Source organism: Nyctibius grandis, chromosome 19, assembly GCF_013368605.1.
Source record: "Nyctibius grandis isolate bNycGra1 chromosome 19, bNycGra1.pri, whole genome shotgun sequence".
In the NCBI taxonomy this organism is placed as follows: domain Eukaryota; kingdom Metazoa; phylum Chordata; class Aves; order Nyctibiiformes; family Nyctibiidae; genus Nyctibius; species Nyctibius grandis.
Genome location: NC_090676.1, coordinates 593,144 through 612,422, shown reverse-complemented (window position 1 = coordinate 612,422; position 19,279 = coordinate 593,144). Strand labels below are relative to the sequence as shown.

The window sequence follows — 19,279 nt, the reverse complement described above, 5'->3', positions numbered from 1 at the left end:
GAAGATACAGCTAACTCCAGAAATGGAAGAGATTTTAAAAAGTTCTTTATGCTGCATCAAATCCCTCAGCTTCATGCAAAGAGACAGCTTCAGCAATGGCGATGAAAAGCCACCAAAGGAAACCCCCCTGGGCACCCAGCTCGCAGCAGTGCTGGTGGACAGAGGAGGAGAAGGAGGAGGCCTGGGGAAAAGGGCTGGCAAGCGTGTGAAGCCTGTCTGCTGAAGTGAAAACCCACGAGGGAAGGGAAGGGAAGCTTTTCCCCACTGGCGCAGCTCGAAGGCAACGCACCCCGTCACCTGCCACCACGCCGGCAGAGCCGGGGGCTTCGGCTGGCCTGAAGCAAACCGCGCTCACAAGCTGCCATCAGGGACCGTGTCAATCTCTCCCTCCAACTTCATTGCTATTCAGAGGGAAAACAGCCTGCAGCCCACTGGGGGCTCTGGGGAAGGACGTGACACTCCACAGCCAGCGCTGGTGCGGGGAACAGCCCGACTGCTTGGCCTGAGAGTCCTGGGGAAGGGAGCAAGGCTGGGTCAGGGCAGTGACGGGCACTTGAGATGGTCCTTAGGCAAATAATGGGCAGTGATGAGCAGACGCTGGCCCAGAGCACCCGCTGCCGTCCGACCCCCCTCCCTGTGAGCACAGCCGAGGTGAGGACAAAGAGGTTCGCTCTGTAGGGCGGTGTGATGGCAGACCAGAGAACAAACGGGCTCTTGTGCTCTCTGGCAGCGACCTTTCTACCACGTGGAGCTCTGAGTGTGCTCGTGGTGATGCCCAGCCTCACCCAACACACGCTGCAAGCAGAGAAGGGATGTGTGCAGGTTGCACGCTGTGAAATCCCGGTGTCGGGAGATGCCTCAGGGCACGGCTAATGCTCAGGAGTAAATGTCATCCCAGTGCTTCAGGTTTGTGCTCGGAAAACTGAGCTGCCAGATGCCTCGTTAGGTGTTTGCCCATGGCTGTAACTAGGGCACAACTGGTGCCCCAGCTCAGCCCGTCCAGCGCAGGGGACAGGGCAGTGCCTAAATCCTGACGCTTCGCCGCGGTGGGACAGGCTGGAGGGACTGAGGCACCTCCTCGCTCCCGGGCAGAGCGCTGGGGCTGCGATTACCACCCGTGTGAGCTGCTGTGTGACACTAAGATCTGTCTAACACTTACCTACAAGCCCGGCCCCGTCCTGTTGTCAATCAGGAGGGACTGGGGATAGTGGGGGCGTCAGGGAGGTGAAGGGGAACAGGGCCCCAGAGCTGCTTTGCAGCAGAGGTTGCGCCCAGAATGAGACTCTGCTTGAATCAGAAACTAGATTAAAAAAAAAACGAGTGGCTGAACAAGACCAGGATCCAGCTTTCCCATCCTAATAGTGCTGCTGTCCCCCGGGGAAGGCACCACAACTTGTTCTGAGAGTTTGGGATAGGGGGGGTGAGGACTGAGCTTTGTTACACAATGTGTCCCATGAGGACACTTACCAAATTAGTTGAAATTAAGGCTTTTAAACACGATGCTCTGGATAATAAAAACCTCGCAGGCCTCTTGGCTGGTAACAAATCCCAGTCAGTCATGTTCCCACCACGTCTGGGTACGATTCCTGGATCTGTGTTTCCCTACAGAGCACACACATGCATGTTTACACCAACCAGTGTTCTGGTCTGGACCCACAACTGTCTTACAGCACAATCCCAGCCCAACAGATCCCTCCCACCACTGAGGGATGCCAAAACACCGCAGCGCTTCAGCTGCCAGTTGCAGAAGGCACAGGTATAAATCAGGGTGGGAGGTTTAAAATCCTGTGGAGTTCAGGACTCCCGGCCCTGCTCAGACTGGGAAATGTACAAGAATGGGCGTGAGGCAGAATGAACACGAGACACAAGTTTGGCTTTCCCAGAATGAGCACCAGAAAGTTCAGCTTTCCCAACAGCCCAATTCAGGGAGCAAATCTTCCGACAAGTGATATGAAACAGCATCCCACCTCCAGCCCCTGAGAAAAACTCCACTCCTGCTTTCAGGCAGTGCCAAATGACTAACTCAGCCCCCAAGGTCACTGCCAGCCCTTCCTAATGGATGCTTTGCTGCCTTAAAACCTCAGCCTTCATTCCCCAGGTCTATAAAAACTAAGGAGGCGAGGCAAATGGTGAGGGCTACGGCTCCCTGGGGGGCCTGTGCAGCGAGCGTTATCACCTCCTCATCAAAATGTAAAACCCAGCTCTCCTCCTCATTAGTCTCTTGCTCTAAAAATAATGATTGTAAAATGACCACAAAGCAGGACGTCTGTATTTCTCACTTGGAATAGGTGCTCGTGCACCTCAAGCGAGCAGTGGAAGGCGGGTGTCAGCCCCTTCCAGGGGGTGCTGGCTTGGGCCACGGCTTCAAAACACATGGGAAAAATATGCTGAAAGAGACGCCGCAGGGCAGGGAAAACTGGGCCATGGACCCGGGTGTTTTAATCAGCAAGCCCATGGTGGCTTCAGTGCCTGTCACTATTGAGGGATGATGTTTATATATCCTGCTCCTCCCTTTGGTGTCCTCCTGCCTCTTCCTTAAACACCCACCGGTTTGTGAACTTGGGCCCAAGACAGTTTCCCAGCCGGAGGCAGGAGAGAACAGCACTGTGTTTGTGAGCACCTCAGAGCCCCACTGACGAGTGCTGACTGTGCACACTCACTTCTACAAGAACAGAACCAGCTCCGAGATAATAAGCAAAAGGTATTCATTTCTTCAAGTAATGTCTAATGAATATTCAGTGAACCATGCTGTTTTCAAAGAGATACAATTACATCCCAGAAAGAGCTGCGCAGGAGAGAAGACTTTCTAGCAAAACTCTTTCATGCTTTTTTAAAAATTCTGCAAACTCATGTGGTGACTGCTCTATGAAGAGCTGATCAGCTGTTCCTTCAAATTTTGTCACTGGAGAGAGCCTTTTACAGTGATTTCTTTTAATAACATGATTATCTATATTAAAAGGAATGATTCTTTCTCACATCTCATACGAGAGAGTTTACTTACAAGTATTTGTTTGACTTTAGCAGACCAGGCTGCAATGACACAGCGTGGCCAGGGTTAGCTGCAGGCTGATAGAAACAAGGAACTGTGAGATGCTCTTGAAGAAGTTATGGCCATTTAAATGGGTACAACCATTTCTCTCCTCCAGTGAGCGACGGGAAGGACATCCACCAATGTTTGGATTACAAAGCTGCAGTTCTAACAGGCTAGAGAGAACCCTGGGCTGGCAGCCAGTCCTTACCCTGCATCCCCTTAGGCCTGGAGCAGGGAAATCCTTCCTCTCTAACCTAGATCCAGATATCCCCAGTGCAGGGGTAAGGCTGCACTCCCTCAGCCTCAGGTACAACAGATGAAGCATCACTTGTGCACGTTAACGTCATTTTATATTCCCCAGTTCAGTGCCACATGCCAGCACACAGGCACAGTGCAGGTTCTCACCTGCCCTTTCCAAGCATTTCACAAACAGGGACATTACCAAGATTTTGAAAGAATTCATCATGATTTTCTCCAGTTCTCCGAGTTCTTCGTCCCCTTTGGCAGTGCTCCTGCCACTCTCCAGCCGTTACTGGAGCTGGATTTTCTAGGCACTCCCAGTTTTTGCAGCTCCTAAATTCAACTGAGCTCGTAGGAATGACTTGCTCTGCAGACATCAGTGTCTCAGGCTGGGCTGCACCAGGGGACACGGTCAAACCAGAGGAGAGGCCTGCAGCAGCGCAAGGGTGGGCCCAGCCTGAGAGCAACTAAAAATACAAGATCACGCAGTACTTGGGTTTGGCCAGTCCATACACAGCTTCCATCCCTTTTGCCTACAAACTGGCACACGTCTGTGGGGGTAGGTTGTTGCCAAAACAGAAATATATATATATTTATTATTATTATATACATTTTTTAATATACATAGATCTCCCTATTTCTACCCCACCTCCACCTGACCAAACTTCCTTGTTTCCTCCTGAAGAAAACATGCTGCTTCTGTCCCCTGGCAGCAGGGACACCTCAGTGACAAGCCGCAGAGCGGGAGAGGGTGGTACGACAGAGCGGGACTCCCTTCAAGGTCTGAGAGCTGGCAGAGGTCACCTGGAAGAAACAGCACAACAGCCCTCAGGAACAGAACGGCTGAGGAGGATCCGTGCTAATTTTAGGCTCTCCTGGCAGCAGCTGCTCTAGGGAACAGAACTGTGCAAGAGAAAGAGCCCAAGGAAACAATTATTGTAGACAGGTCACCTTCACCAACACATAGTCCCCTGGCTGGGCCCGGACCAGAGCCTGGCAGCCCGCAGCGTCCTCCATCTCGGCGTCAGGGAAGATCACCTTGATGTTGCCGTCGTTCCTCCCACACCACTCCGAGGCAGAACGCTTGCTGGGCTGAAAGGAGGACAGGGAACATTACCTGCACGGCAATAGCTCTGATTCACTGCTGGGCTTTATTGCCTCAGGAATTAACTGAGCACTATTGCCAGTATTAAAATCCACATTCCACACTGTTAAGCACGCCCGCGCTTAATTCAGTGCTTGGCCAGAGCCACGTCTCTGACCTCTCTCATCCCCCTGTGCTCAGCTCAGTGCTCTGGAAAAATCAGGCTGTCTGGTTAAGTGTGAAAATACAGTCTTGGAGTCCCAGGATTGTATGGGGAAAGTGAGAAGGGACGGCAGAAGCGATTGCTGTGTACAGCCTAAGAGCCTCTGGCCAGGGAGAGGGGAGAAGGACAGCTCTGCTCCAGGCACACTCACCCCCTCCACCAGCACCAGCTGAGACTGGCCCACCAGCGCCTCGTTTGCCCTTGCAGCCTCCTCTCGAAACACAGCAATGAGCTCCTCCAGCCGCCTCTGCTTTACGTCTGCAGGCACGTCGTCTCGCAGCCGGTGATACGCCCGGGTTTTCTGCAAACAGACAGAGCCAGTGTGGCTCCCCAACCACCAGGCAGAACCTTGTCTGACCCCAGCCAGCTTGGCTGCTCTTCAAGCAACAGCTCTCCACGCGTTACAGTTTGTATTTACAATCTGAAGGAATGTTTTCAGCACCAGCAACATCCCTGAGTTCCTCACATTCTTTCTGCACCACCTTTTTGGCAGAAGGTTTGATGCAGGGTGCCGAGTATCGGTGGCGTTGTGAAGCAGAAGTTCTGCATCTGCTGTGTGAGATGTGTCTGTTGCCTGTCTGTCCACAAGGACAGGCAATGGATTCTCCTACTTCCAGTCCCATGTGCTGAAAAGTGATCCACATTCCTTCGCTTCCATGTGCTTCCCAGCCTCCTGTCTTCCTCCCCATCAGCATCTTACACTTCAGAAAGCATTCTAATGGAGACCTGTCAACTATCCACTCTTCTTGTGGAAATACCTTCTGAAAATTCATCACTTCTCTCCACACTCGACTTCAGTCTCTGCAGCTGGAGCCCTGCTACATCAGCACAATTTCTCATCAGCAAAGAAAATTGTACCTGTAGCCAGGTCTCTGCAGACGTGGCTGCTTCACTGCCATCACTGTGGAGCAGCTGCAGAACCAGGTCACCCAATCACTAACCAACCCTGACGCTCACACAGGGGAGCTGGAAGCCTTTCAGGCACAAAGGTGCCCCTGGCAGAACCACATACCCTAGAAACGCTGAATGCAAACAAAAAAATCTACCCATATACCACGTCTCTAGGTGTTATTTTCAACAGCTTTTTTTTTTTAGTGTCTTATTGTGAGAAACAGCAGCCAGGAATTAGGTGAAATACCCAGAGATAAGAGTCGTCTTCACCAGGTCCTGCACTCACCTGCCTCATGCTGTAGGCAAACAGGAATCCCACGTTGTAGCGGACTTCCCGCAGCAAGGACACGGTCTGCTGGTGATCTTCTTCTGTCTCTCCACAGAAGCCAGCAATGAAATCGCTGCTTAAGCTCACTCCTGTAACAGAGACACAGCTTTATGCTTCCCTCAAGGGAGAGAGGAACGCTTCACTCAAGAAAGGACAGTAAGATACAGCTGTGCTGAGCTCAGATGAAGCTAAAGGGAGCCCCTACCTGGAATGGACTCACGTACGTGGTGTACAAGCTCTAAATATGCTTCTCTTGTGTACCTGCAATGAGCAACACATGGATTTGCTAATCAGAAAACCACAACATTGATGAGGAGAACCCAGCACCCTAAATCAGAGGGCAGGGCACAGGACTCACCCTCGTCGCATGGCCTCCAGGACTCGCGTGCTTCCACTCTGGGCTGGGAGGTGAAGCTGTTTGCAGATGTTGTGTCGCTCCCGGATAAGCTGCAGGACCTGTGATGAGCAGTCAGGAGACAACGTCGTGGACAGCTCAACCCTACCAGGATGCCAAGGGGAAGAGTCTCCCCCAGGTAAAGGCCAGCAAACTGCAGACCTGCTAGCTTTAGCACAAACATTCCCCCACCCAGGAGCTGCTGTTCCCACTCTCTGATGCTCCCTTTGGGCAGGAAGCACAGCCCACGTCCAGCAGTTCAGAGCTGCCTGCCTGCAAGCAGAGGTCCAGGTGTTTATTTTACACTTGCCTCATCAGGAAAATCCTTGGGGTGTGGAGAGGTGAAACGGATCCTCATTTCTGGATCAATTCTAGAGACCTGGTCTAGCAGATGTGCAAAGCGCAAGCCTCCTGGCTTAGCTTTGTAGACTGTGCTAAAGCCACGGCTGAGGCCTGGGGCAGCAGCCGACTGAAACTGCACCTCAGACGTGTCTCGAAAGCTGTTGACGTTCTGACCCAAAAGGGTCACTTCTTTCACTCCCTACAAAAATAAGCAGAGAGGAAAAAATACAGCCTGGCAGGATGGCTCAGCTAACAAGGGCAGCCACGGTTTTACTCTTCAAGGAGGAGTCTCCAGGGGAAACCCTCTCTCTCTTCCCCGTCTGCCTCAGAGTATTACAAGGGGAATCAAAAAGCAACTGACAGAACCCTACGGTAACTCCATCCCCTCAGATCAAGGTGGTGTCAGTGGCCAAAGGGCTCACTGAGAACCATCCTTCCCCCACGGCCTGGGGCAGGTGGGGAGGCGGCTCTGCCTCACCTGCTCCGAGAGCATCCTCACTTCCTGCAGGACGGAGCCGACGGGGCGGCTCCTCTCTCGGCCACGGGTGAAGGGCACGATGCAATAGCTGCACATGTTGTCACAGCCCCGCATGACAGACCTGCCAAGAGGCACAGCACAGGTCACACCATGATCGCTCTGCAAGGATCACCCATGTTGCATCCTGCCCTGCTTTGACCTAGCCCAGCACTGCTGCCTTCAGCCACCTCCCTTGGCCTGCAGCACACACAGCACCAGCTCTGAACACAGCCCTGCAGCCTCCCCTCGCCCACCATTCCAGTCACAGCTGACTTCTGCTCTCCCCTGGCTAACACCTCCTCATTTCCCATGCACAGTTCCAAAAAACTTGGAAAGCAACTAATGAGACACAGACTTGCTCTGCAAGAAGATCCTTCTGCACCCTGTTCCTGCAGAGGGTGACCCTGTACTCTACAGCCACACTGAGCAAAGGCTGATTTTGTGTTTGGGAATCTTATTACCAAAACTGGACAAAGGGAAACAACAGACATTACAATGCACGGAGGATTGGACGAATTAAACAGGAGAACCTGGGGCAGGACAGAGCAAAAGGCAGGGGATGAGAGAGGCACAAGCTTTGGAAAGGCACAAACATCAGTGGGACAGAAATCACTGGGTGCAGCATCAGGCTTAGACAACCTGTGCTCTCAAAGGAGAGCGAGAGAAGCCTGCAGACAGCCAAAGCACGGGGCAGGCTCTCCAGGGCTCAGTCAGACAGCGAAGCAGCAGCAAACACAGTCTGGTAGACTCATGCCTCTGGGCTACCAGGAGCGAGTGCAACCAGGCATCGCATCTCTGGGGTAGCTGCTGTCAGCGACACGTCTGTTCTGCACAGCAGTGTTTCCAAACCAGAACCACAGAAACACGCACAGGAAAATAAGGTACTTACACAAAGGCTGTGGTGCCACCTGCGCTAGTCTGGACAGGCAGAATGTCTGCATAAGTCTCATCTAGCGAGAGCAGGACATTAGCAGCTTGCTGGCCAGACTCTGCCACGGCCAGCAGCCGGGGAAGGTCACGATATGCATCAGGGCCTGCCACCACATCCACTAGCTTCTCCCTGTGCAGAATCTCCTCCTTAAGCCTCTCAGCCATGCACCCTGCCGCCAAAGGAGAAGGGTCCTCGTGAGGAAGTGCCCACCCTCCATCACCCCTCTGCACCCCTTCGCTAGCTGCTTTCACCCTGCAGAAAGGGCTTGATGCCGCCAGAGGGGAAGAGGAAACTCAGCACGATGGGATGGGGCACAACAGCGTGTGCCACCCACTGGTGCACACCCCACCAGGTACCTAGAATGCCGATGCGGAGGGGTACGCGGGCCTGCTGCCGCCGGGCTTTCAGCGCCTTGAGGTGCCGCAGACGGTTCCAGATAGCCTGCTCTGCCTTCTCCCTGGGACACCAGGAAAACAGCCTTTTTATTCTGATCGTTGCACTTTAACAGTCCCCAAACGTGAAGCAGCCCAAGTGCTTTAAGAGGAGAATTCAGCTAAAGACAGGAATCATCCTCCTGATGGATCTGCTGGCACATACGAGTGCTGTTTGTGGTGTGTGGATTATGTCTTGGCTCTGCCTCACCTACTATCATTTGGCTCGCTTGGGAGCATCTACACTGCAGAAACAACCCAGCTCTTGCAGAGAAAAAGTCTGCCTTAGCCCGCCAATATGAGCTACCTTGTAAGTGACAAAGAGCATTTGTCATCTGCATTCAGGAAAAAAAACCCAAAAGTTCCCTATATATTTATATCCTAAACTGGCCTAAATATATTCCCCAGATTTTTGTAGTACACACCCTGTACTAGAGGGATAAACACTTCAAGAGAAGACAGACGAATTAAAAAAAAATCATCAAAGTACAAATCTGTGCAGGTCTTTAACTGCCCATAGCACATACACAGAGCTTACACTACCAAAGAACAACTTCTCACCATATAAAAAAGCACAATTAATGTTGTGCATTACATCACAGCAGCAGCTAGCTCTGCCCTCAACTAAACAGGCAGTTTCACATCTGCATGCGCTCTTCCTCACACAACACATTTATTGCCTTGCTTTTCAAATGGCAATTCCTTAAAAGCTGTCCAAAACCAGAAGTTTCCTTACCTCACGGAACAGGTCACGAGGAGAATCACATCTGCCTAGATGAAAACAACAAAAAGGAGGAATAATTTGTAAAAGCCAAACAGTAAGTACTCACTCCCTGCGCTGGTAACCTGAACAGAGAGTATAAAACTCACTTAACCCAGTTAAAAGATCTGCCCAGTATGTGGTAACAAACAAAGGTGAGAGAAACTAACAAGAAGAAAAGCAGAGCCTTCCACTAAAGGGCAGAAGGAAATTCAGATGAAGATGAGTCAGGAGCATCCCACTGTGTCCAATTGCTCTCCAACTGAGAGGGAACCCAGCAGCTTAAAGAAAAAAAAAACAACGCACAGCCTTCCAGCCACTTGTTAAGTAGTTTCCTTTACACAGAACTTAGGCTGCAAAAATCACACCACCCTGCAGAACTGCGCTCTCCACAAAACATGGGGCTCGCAGGCACAGCAGCAGTGTGACACCTTCACAGACCTGCGCCACAGGAGAGCTGCCACGGTGCCTTACCTCAGCCAGGTCCCATGTCCTGGCGTAGCCGTTCTTCTGCAGGACGGCCCAGGCGATCTCCGTGTCGTTGACGTTCATCTGGCAGCCGTAGGTCTCCAGGTACACTGCAACAAAGGTGCCGTGACGCAAAGCCTGCCTCAGCGCTCTCATCTGCCTCCTTCTATGACCTTTTCCATAGGAAGGAACTTTCAGTCCCACCACTGGAGTCAGGCAGGCAGCACCAAAGCTACCGCCACTTGCAGCCCACACAGAAAGGATAAGCCAAGAATAAAGACAGGCTCTGGGAAACCCGAGCGCCTCAGAGCACGTCTCTCCACCCGTACAGGTCTGGACTGTGGCTGGCAGAGCAGCAGAACCTGTGTTATTACCGAGATACAACATTTAGTGCAATGAACCCCCCCTCTGCGGGGCAGCTCCACCATGGCCACGGCTGCGTAGAGGTGCCAGGGCAACCCGCTCCCCAGCACACCTCCACGGCGGGGGAGACAGGCCAGCGGGCACGCGGCCAACGAGGGGGACTTCTTCTAATACCAGAACAACCCTCTGGTCCCTAAAAGCACCCAAACAACTTGTTTCCCCCGTGCAGGCCGCAGCGACCCTCCGCCCCGGCTGCGGGGCACCGCTAACCCCCCGGTCCTTACGGCTGGCCCTGGCCTGGCACAACGCCCCGGCCGCGGGGCACGGCTATGCCCACCCGCCCTCGGGGCCGGCCCAGCCACCCCACGGCACCGCGCAGGCGCCAGCAGGGCCCGCGGCGGGGGGGAGGCGGCACCACCGACCTTTCCCGGCCCCGGGGGCAGGGCCCGGCTCCGGCCCCGGCCGCGGCTCCCCCGCGGCGGCCCCTCTCAGGAAGTGCCGCAGGTCCGGCCCCGCGGGCAGCGCGGCCCCGCGCCCCGCCGGCCGCTCCCCCGGCCCGCAGCGCGCCCGGCGGGCGGCCCTGGGGCGGGGGGCAGCGGCCGGGCGGAGAAGCCCCGCCGCCCGCCTCCAGCGCAGCATGGCGGCGCCAGGCCCCGGGGCCAGCCCGCGTTGCCGGCCGGGGGAGCGCTTTGCGGGACGGACGGGCGGGCAGGGGCAGCCCCGCCGTGCGCCGCCACAGCGGCCCCCCCGCGCCCCCGCCCCTCGGCGCTGCGTTCCGCGCCGCCGCGGTTCCGCCGGGCGGAGGAGGGTCCCCGCGGGCGGTCGGGCCCGGCCCCGCCGCGGAAAAGTGACATAGCGATGGAAACAGACGGTCCGTGATGCTCGGGGATAAAAATAGCCGAAACGGGCGTCCCCGGGCGCCCGCCCTCCCCCGGGGGGCTCCGGGCAGGCCCCGGGCCCGGTGCGAAGGGCCCAGGGCAGGGACCGCGGGCTCGGACAGCGACAGCAGCACCGCAAACGCCTTTATTGCCGCCAGCCGCCCCCGGCACGGGGGAAGCGGGAGGGGAGGGGGGCCAGGGACCCCCCACTCGCGGTAGCGCTGGGTGAGACCCCGGCCGGGGGATGTGGGGTGAGGCCCCGGGGGTGCTCCAGGCCGGAGTGGAGAGGGGGGCTGCGGCAGGACCGGTGGTTCTCAGCTCCAGCGGCAGGGAAGGGGCGAAGGGGGCGGTTTTGGTGCTCGGGGTCCCTCGTCGCCTTATCTCGGTCCCCGGGGCTGGTACTGAACGTCTGCTCCCAGCAGGAGGAAGTTCTGGCAGAGAGAAGGCGGCCGTGGTCTGTGGGGGGCTGCTATGCCCCCCAGCACCCACCCCAGCTCGCGGAGGGAGGAGGGATGGGCACGCGTGGTCCTGCCAGCCCCTGTGCCTAACTTTAGCCCTGGAAGGGCTCTGAAGACAGTTCACAGCCACGCCTCGCAATAAATATTCAGCATTCCCATAGTAGCACCGCTCTGGGGCTTCCCCAAGGCCTCCCACCCGCGGGGCTTTCTCTGCTCCCCTGGACCAGGCAGGGCTCCGTCCACCCAGCCTGGCCGGTGCTGCCTGTCCCACCGCAGGCAGACGTGTCCGGCGTCCCTCCAGGCACCGCCGGCCGGGGACGGCAGGGGCATGGGGCGACGCTGCACAGAGCTCTGTGCGCTATAAAAATCATCGTGGGAAATTCCGGCCCTGGGTTTAAGAACTGGGGAGCGATGCGGTGCCGCCCTGGGAGTGCAGAGCCCAGAGCCCCACCGTGCAGACAGGACAAGCAGGGTTCAGGTTTGCAGCGTCGGGCCAGGGCTGGGTGCTCCCCCTCACTCACCTGGTGAAACCGCACGAGGATATTGGAGAGCTGTATTCTGTCGGGCAGCGGCAGAGGGAAACCCTGATCTAACCTGGCTGGAAGAGACAACACACGTGGCCACATTAGGGTGGGAATGGGAGCAAAACGGAGCGCGAGCTGTGCAAAGCAGGCAGCCACCTCCTCCCCCCAGCCCCTTCTTCGCCCACGCAGAGGGCAGAGGAGATTCCTCCCAAGCTCCACAGAAGGGCTGGGGGCTGCACGTTGTGCCACGCCACTCCCCCACCAGCCCCGCTCTGGCCCCCGTTGCTGGGGACTCAGGAGAAACCACGAGCGGGGGAGAGGGTCTGGAAAGCATTAGGACGTGTGTCGTGCTCAGTTTTTCCATCGTGTTCACTCCTGGATGCACGTCACAGCGCCGAGAGGCTCCGCACGCCACTGCCTGCCACTTTACTGCCATCTCCTGCGCTCGCTGCAGGCTTTACCCACCCCTCAGGCTTGGCAGCAGGGATTTAATTAGCGAGCTGGGCTGGCTTGGACGGAGCGACCTGGCCAGCGACTGCTCCAGCATCCCCATTCCCCCCAACGGCTTCTCACCATTAAGACGCGGGAGCAGGATACTGGACGCAAAGATGTTCATTATGGACTGCAGCGTTCGCACCTGGGGAGCGGGGAGAGGGGGAGGAACAGAGCTTTAGCCTGCGGGAGGGCAGGTGACCAGGCACAGGAGGGTAATTGGGAATAGAGAGACGAGGAGCTGGGCTGGGCACACGCTGCACCAGAGCCCAGTGGCTTTGTCTGGCCATGCTGGTGGGGTAGGAAGTGTAGGGGTGAGAGCAGCAACGGCAGCTGGCTCTGCGTCCTCTCCCAGCCTTGCAGGCTGAGGCAGGAGGTGTCTGTGGGGTCAGCGTGGGGTCCTGGGTGCACCCCCAGCTCCCGTGTTGGGGCCCAGGGGGGAACAAGCCCTCTCCTTGGCCCCCAGCAGGCTTTCACCTCCATGCTGGGGGCTCTGGCCACGGTCAGGGATAGCTTACCTGGAAGGTGCCGACATCTGAATGCTTCAGAGAGAGCTTAATCCTGCACAGAGACAGAAGCAGTGCTGTGAAGGCTGCCCCAAGGGAGCGAGCGGTTCCCACCTCGGTGCCGCCTGTCGATGGCCGTGCAGCTCCCGCTCCCTCCAGCCCCAGCTCATCCCCTCTGCACCGGGTCCCCACCCCCGGGACCTCCCCACCTCACCTCTGTCCCTGGAAGCCCAGAAGAGAAGCACCCCCCTCCGTACCTGCCCACCTTCAGGCTCCCCACTATGTGGCCGGATTTCACGTCGACGACAGCAGACACGTTGCTCGTCTGGGGAGAGAGAGCGCAGAGCTCCGGCACTGCTCGCTCCACCTCACCCCAAACCACACGCCGGGGGGAACGGCTCCGAGCAGCCGCACAGCTCAGACCCCCGTCTGTGCCCCGCTGAGATGTGGGGAGAGCTCAGCGATGCACTGCATCACCCAGAGCTGTGGCTGCACCGGGGGCTGCCCAGCCAGGAGCAGCCACCGCGGCAGCTGTGCCCAGACTCACCAGGCCAAGGAGGAAGAGAGGAGCCAGGCTGGAGCTGGGGAGGATGGCGTACGCCTGGATATCCACAACAGGCGTGAGCGAGAGCCCCCCTGGGCCGATGGTCAGGAATGGGGCGGAGGGGGCAGACAGCCTGAGCTTCATCGGCGTGTCTGGGTACATCTTCTCCAGCTGCAGAGGAGCAGGGGGAGGGCAGGGGCAGCGGCACAAACCCCCATTGCCGGGGGAGCCCACCTTGCACAGAGCAACTCCCTGGCTGCACACGGCAGGGCTGGGCCACTCACCTGCGGAACGAAGGCTGAGAAGGTGGTGGTGTTCAGGTGGAACTCAACGCCCTTTGGGATCTGCGAGGGGGAGGACAGTCACACCGGGGCAACACAGCGTGGCCGAGCCCATGGCGAGCTCAGCCCTCCCGCCCCGATGTGCTGCCGTGCTGGACAGCCCCAGCCCCATCCCGCAGCCCCCAGGCAGCTTGCCGGGGGACCAGGGACCCCAGGCTGCCGCCGGAGCTCCTCTGCAAATTGAACCCGTGCCCGGAGGTGCAGGGACAGCCCCGTCCCACCGGCGTGGCTCACCATGGAGTCTGTGATTTCGAAGACCAGCGCCCCGGCTGCGTGGTAGGCAAAGCCAGCTGTGTTGAAGAAGTAGCTGGAGGCCCCGAAGTAAACCATGCGGTCGTGGTCCGGGGGGAAGGCCAGCGCCAGCGGGGGGAAGGGCACGGCAGAGCGGTGGGCCAGGGAGAAGAACTCGCCCTGGGAGGAGGGCGAGAGGTGAAGCGGGAGAGCAGAGGGCGGTGGGGCTCACCCGCTGGCACACAGCATCAGCAGGAGGTACCCAAGCCTGGTTCCCGCTCGAGCTTGCCCAGGGCGGCCTCTCACCTTCAGGCCCACGTCCAGGGACTGGGCGGTAGCAGTTGGGGGTGCCACCAAGGAGTAATCGATCCCAGCCTTGGCATCTATCCTGGCTGTGACTGTAAAACGCAGGGCAGATGGATGAGCAAGGAGGGGGCACGGGAGAGCCGGGAGCAGCTTGCCCCCACTGACACCCAGGGCTGCCCCGTGCACCAGCTCGATGCCAGCTCACGTGTGCTCACTCCTGGTTGGAAGCAAACCCCATGTTTCCCTCCTGGCTCCCTCTCAGCCGTGTGGACTAAGTCCAGGAGCCGAGGAGCGGTCTGTCTCCCCTGGCTAAGGTGGCCCATGCCCGCGCCAGCCCCGGGGCACGGCTCCTTGGAGGCTACGTGCTGCCTCTTCCCGCAGCCAGACAGCGACAAGTGTCTGTGGATACCGGGTTCCCCAGCTCCCAACTGGGTGCAGAAATACAAGGAAACGGGCAGTGGGCACAAGGTAAAGCACTGTCCTCATGGCTGGGAAATGCTGGGGAGAAACGCTCCCAACCCCCCGCGCAGCCCCCCCCCCGGTACCTGGCAGGGTCCGGAGGTAAGGCTGGAGCTCGCTGCGCACGGAGCTGGCCACGATCTCACAGACCTGCGGGCATGAAAGGCAGCGAAGCTGAGCTGTGGCAGGTCTGCCGGGGAGGATGGAGCTGCGGCCGGACAAACGCAGCCCTGATCCCAGGGACTGGGATCTCCCAGGGACCGGGATCTCCCAGGGACCGGGATCTCCCAGGGACCGGGATCTCCCAGGGACCGGATCCCCTCGGCGCTGGGGGCACGAGGACTGACGTGTGCTGCCAGGGTTGGGACCGGGCTGTGCCTGGGGGTCCCGGCGCAGCGCACTCCCAGCCCCTGCCCATCATCCCTGGCACCATCTCGCACACGGAGAAAGACACTGAGAAACGTGCACTGGGACACGCTGCGGGAGGAGCGGAGGCAGCAGAAGGTCCCTCGGGGTGCCAGAGCTGCCCTCTTTCCAGGAGGCAGAACAGCAGAAAAGGCCTTTGAGCCCTGGGTTCGCTCCTGCTGCCAGCCCATCTGCTGCCACGGCTCCCGGGGGCCTCGGGAAAGCCACTACATGGCATCGGGACTAGTGCCCGGGCAGGGTGGGATCTGCCTGTCCTCCAAGTGCCTCCTTCCCGAGCAAGGATCACATCCAGGGAGGCTGTAGCTCGTGCCAGTGAGCCTTGTAGTAATTACGGTGAACAGCTTGTCTCCGTGTCCTGCTGCAGGTCTCCTGCACGCGGGGCTCTGTACCGGGGACAGCACCGGGGCCTCCCTGACGCGCCCCGATAAAACAGCACAGCGAGTGTCAGAAACCCAGACACGAGAATTCCTCCCCCGTTGCTCCCCAAAGCAAACGGGGGTGCGGCCGTTCGAAGGGCAGCTCTGAGCAGGTCTCCTCTGTTACAGGGAGTTTGGCCAAGGCATAAGATCTAATTAGCTGACCACATGGAAAGAAAAGTCGTTGTTAATTAGGAACCAATTGTGCTGAGCGTTGGCAAAGGCTGCAGGTTTCCAATTCAGCCCGAGACCGCAGCTGGCGATGCCCGTTCCTCTGGTTTACACCAGATTGGCCACACACCCCTGTGCTCCGACTCTGGTTAAACCCCTGCGTGTGCTCCCATCCTCCTCGCACATCAGCTACGAGCAGGGGCTAAAGACACCAGCAGCACCCGGAGCTCTGCCCTCCTCCGCTCACATACCTTGCTCTGCAGCATGTCCCGGAACCTGGGCTCAATAGCTCTGTCAAAGAGGTTGTAAAGCCACCTGCAGAGGGAGAGAGAGGAGTCCTTTAGCTCCGAGGCTGCTGCAGAAGCACTGGCCAGGAAGTGGACACACTAGAGAACTGGGAACACTGGGGAACGGTCGCTCCCACACCAGTTTGGTGTCCAGCTTTGCCTGAGGGCTTGCATTTGCAAACAGACCTGCTTCTAAACCAAGTCTAGCGACTGCCTTAAACTCCCTTAAATGTACAGCTGCAGCAGGACAAATTCAGGGCAGGGGTAAGTTCATCCAGTTCCACACTGGGATGAGAAGGGTATCGCTTGAGTCCAGCGGCAGCTGACGTGCCGGTGCAGGAGAAGGGGCAGCCTCCAAGGGACTGCACATGGGCCAACACCCTGCTCCTTGCCCGTGGAAGCCACGTTCTCACGGCAGACGGGCTAACACGCAGCGTTTCTAGGCTGGCACGGTGACGTTACGTACCCAAACTTGCCCGAAAAGTGCACCCGGACTTTGGAGATGCGGGTGCTGCAGTCGGCGGTGTCAGCGGTGGGCTTCCCGGCGGCGTCGCTGCCCAGCTTCAAGTTGATTTTGATGTAGACGTTCTCCACGTTCAGGTCAAACGAACCGTGGTCGCGGCTGCAGGGAGAGGAGGACGAGAAAGGGGCATTTCTCAATGCCGAGTCCTGGTGAAGGGACCCCAAATCAGCTTTGGGACAGATCTGTGTAGCTCAGGCTCTCCTTTGTACTGAGCATGCAGAGGAGACCAGCAAAGTTTTTAAACTCAGGGAAATCAGATTTCACTGGAATGCAAACTAGGAGAGGCAACCTTTAGAGAGAGAGGGCCGGGAGCAAGTGAGGGAGATGGGAGAGAGACAGGAGAGCTGATGCACAGCTCCTCCATCATCCACTCCTTCATGCCTCCCACTCCCTTTTATCCATCCCAGCGGCTGGACGAGTGGCAGTGACCTCTGCCCACCCCAGGTCCCGGCTCAGGTCTGTCCCTGTGGGTGCTCGGGAAGGTGCCCCCAGTGCAGGCAAGCGGGGGGGACTGTCCCTCACACCCCCCAGGTGCCACAAGAGGGGAGGAGGCTTTCACATTGTCTCCCCAGCCGCTTGCAAGCAGGATAAATGGGAGCTGGGCACGCACATGAAGTGTAACTTCACCCGCCAGTTCCCGTCCAGCTCGGCGAAGGCGTTGGAGATGGCGACCTGCAGGCCCACGTTGGGGACCAGGGAAATCCGCGAGTAGGGCAAGTGGAAGCTGCGAAGGTCCAACCTAAAAACAAATTTTTTAAAAAATAAGAGAAAAGTCACATTACAGGGGTGCCTCGCCCCTGGGCACACGGCTGGGGAGGGAGGGAGCAGGGCCACGGTGCCGGCAGCACCCCCAGCTCCCGTCCTGCTGCGGCAAAGCGACGCCTGCCAGGGACGTGCAGAAACGTCCCCGCAGCCACCAGGAGAGCAGCTCAAACCCCCCACAGTGGGAGCGGAGAGGGGCCGGGGGCAGAGAGGAGTGGGATCTCCACAGGGGCTGGGCTCCTGCTCCCGGCGGGGACGGGCACCTCCTCCGCCTCGGCTTGGGTTGCACAAACCCTGCCCGCACCAGAGCGTGGTCACCCCGCTTCCCTGTTCCCCTTTGGGCAGGCGGGCAAAGCAGGAGCATCTCTGCCTGCACCGAGGACAGAGCCAACATCTCAGGGCGCTGCGGAGGGGACAGGACGGTCCTCGCTGCTCCCGGGGCTCCCCGTCCTCCCCCAGCCCTCCTGTCCCTCGCGTGGGCCGGGGGGCAGCGCGCCGCTCGGGGGGCTGGCAGGGCTCACCTGGAGATCTCATAGCGCACCTTCCCCACGTGCCGGATGCGGAAGTCGCCCGAGATGTCCGGCAGCTTCAGCTGGGCCAGCTCCTTCTCCAGGACCGCGATGGCGTGCTGGTGGGCTGCGGGGGCACAGGGACAGCGTCACGGCCACGCGCGTCCCGTGGGAGCGGGGAGCAGGCACTGGGCACGCAGGGGAAGCGTTAAAGGAGACATCCTGGCGATGCCCCGGTTGCTTTCCACCTCCCGGGCTACCTTTAAAGCTAACCTCGGTGCACAGAGCCCTGAGAGCACCCGAAACACTGCCCGATGCCTGCCCGCTTGGGGAAGGTGGTGGCCAGGCACGGAAAGCGGGGAGAAGTCCCAGTCCTCGCTCTCCGAGCTGGGCACCGTGCGAGGGGTGAGGGATGTCCCAGGCTCCACGACACTCCATGCCCAGCGCCGGCGGGCGAAGCCGGACGGAGCCCACGTGCCAGGGAGCAGCGTGGCGTGAGCGGGTGCTGCGTCCCTGCACCCGTCTGGGAAGGGGACTCATGTCCTCCTCTCCCACACAGCTGGTAAATGAGCTGTTTCTCACAGTGTATTTCAACCCCCACCAGCGCCCCGCGGGGGCCAGGGCTCTGCCTGCCTCAATAAACCCAGCACGGGGCCCATCCATCTCCGTCCCTGCCCCCCGCAGCTCCCCACCTCCGCAGCTCGCTCCTCCGGGGCTCACGGCTCAGCCGCCCGGACCCTCTCATCCTGCACCCGCCTGGGTGCAGCCCCCGAGACCCCCCCCAGGCCGGGCACCCTGCCCCTCCGCAGGGGCTCCATGGCAGGGTGGGGGGCACATCGCCACCGGGTGATGGTGCATTGGCACCCGCAGCCGAGGCTCCCCCCGTCCTGCCCCAGGACCCCGAGCAAGTGCCCAACTCCGCACCTCTGCCCCCAGCACACCCGCGGGGAGAGAGAGCAGGAGCCAAACCCACCATAGTCCAAGCCAGCCTGGGTGATCCTCACCACAAAGCCAGGGTTGGTGGCCCTGGCGAGGGCCAGGCACAAAGCCAGCGCCCCGCAAGCCACCGCCAGGCCCCGCGCTGCCATCCCGGCTGCCCCGCGGTGCCGCGCTGCAGCCGGGCTCTCCCTGCCCGCGCTGCCTTTATAGCCGTGCCAAAAGGGGAACCGCGGGCGAGGGAGGGGTGCGGAGCCGCTGCCGGAGCCCAGGGCTTCCTGCTCGGCCACCGCCCCGCTCCTGTGCCGGTGGCACCTCGCCCGTGGCACAGCATGGCACACCTGCACCCAAGGCACACCCAGCGCCTCTCCTCGCAGGCTGGGAAGGGCCAGCGAAAACCAGGAGGCACCAGCTGGGATCCAGCTCCCCGTCAGGCAGCAGCAGCGGGTGCACGGTGAAGCCGTGGGCACGGGCTGGGCTCTGTCCCCGAGCCCTCTGCCAGCCCCT

General features: G+C 59.0%; 2 protein-coding genes across 2 annotated transcripts; both read right to left on the bottom strand.

Annotated features, from left to right (window-relative positions):
• Positions 1-3,831: 3,831 nt before the first annotated feature.
• CDK5RAP1 (CDK5 regulatory subunit associated protein 1) lies at positions 3,832-10,642 on the bottom strand. The gene is made up of 13 exons (XM_068416342.1): positions 10,426-10,642; positions 9,647-9,750; positions 9,149-9,183; positions 8,338-8,438; positions 7,940-8,150; positions 7,012-7,132; positions 6,502-6,732; positions 6,156-6,253; positions 6,003-6,058; positions 5,756-5,886; positions 4,730-4,879; positions 4,223-4,363; positions 3,832-4,075 (listed from the first exon to the last, which is right to left on the bottom strand). The coding sequence occupies exons 1-13, from the start codon at positions 10,640-10,642 to the stop codon at positions 3,995-3,997; spliced, it is 1,677 nt and encodes a 558-aa protein (XP_068272443.1). The 3' UTR covers positions 3,832-3,994.
• A 386-nt stretch (positions 10,643-11,028) lies between these two features.
• Positions 11,029-18,924, bottom strand: LOC137672190 (bactericidal permeability-increasing protein-like). The gene is made up of 15 exons (XM_068416250.1): positions 18,810-18,924; positions 17,849-17,963; positions 17,176-17,304; positions 16,509-16,664; positions 16,007-16,070; positions 14,829-14,892; positions 14,284-14,375; positions 13,981-14,157; positions 13,690-13,749; positions 13,409-13,576; positions 13,119-13,186; positions 12,874-12,916; positions 12,437-12,500; positions 11,861-11,937; positions 11,029-11,312 (listed from the first exon to the last, which is right to left on the bottom strand). Exons 1-15 carry the CDS (start codon positions 18,922-18,924, stop codon positions 11,259-11,261), a joined length of 1,446 nt encoding a protein of 481 aa, XP_068272351.1. The 3' UTR covers positions 11,029-11,258.
• Between the last annotated feature and the right edge of the window lie 355 nt (positions 18,925-19,279).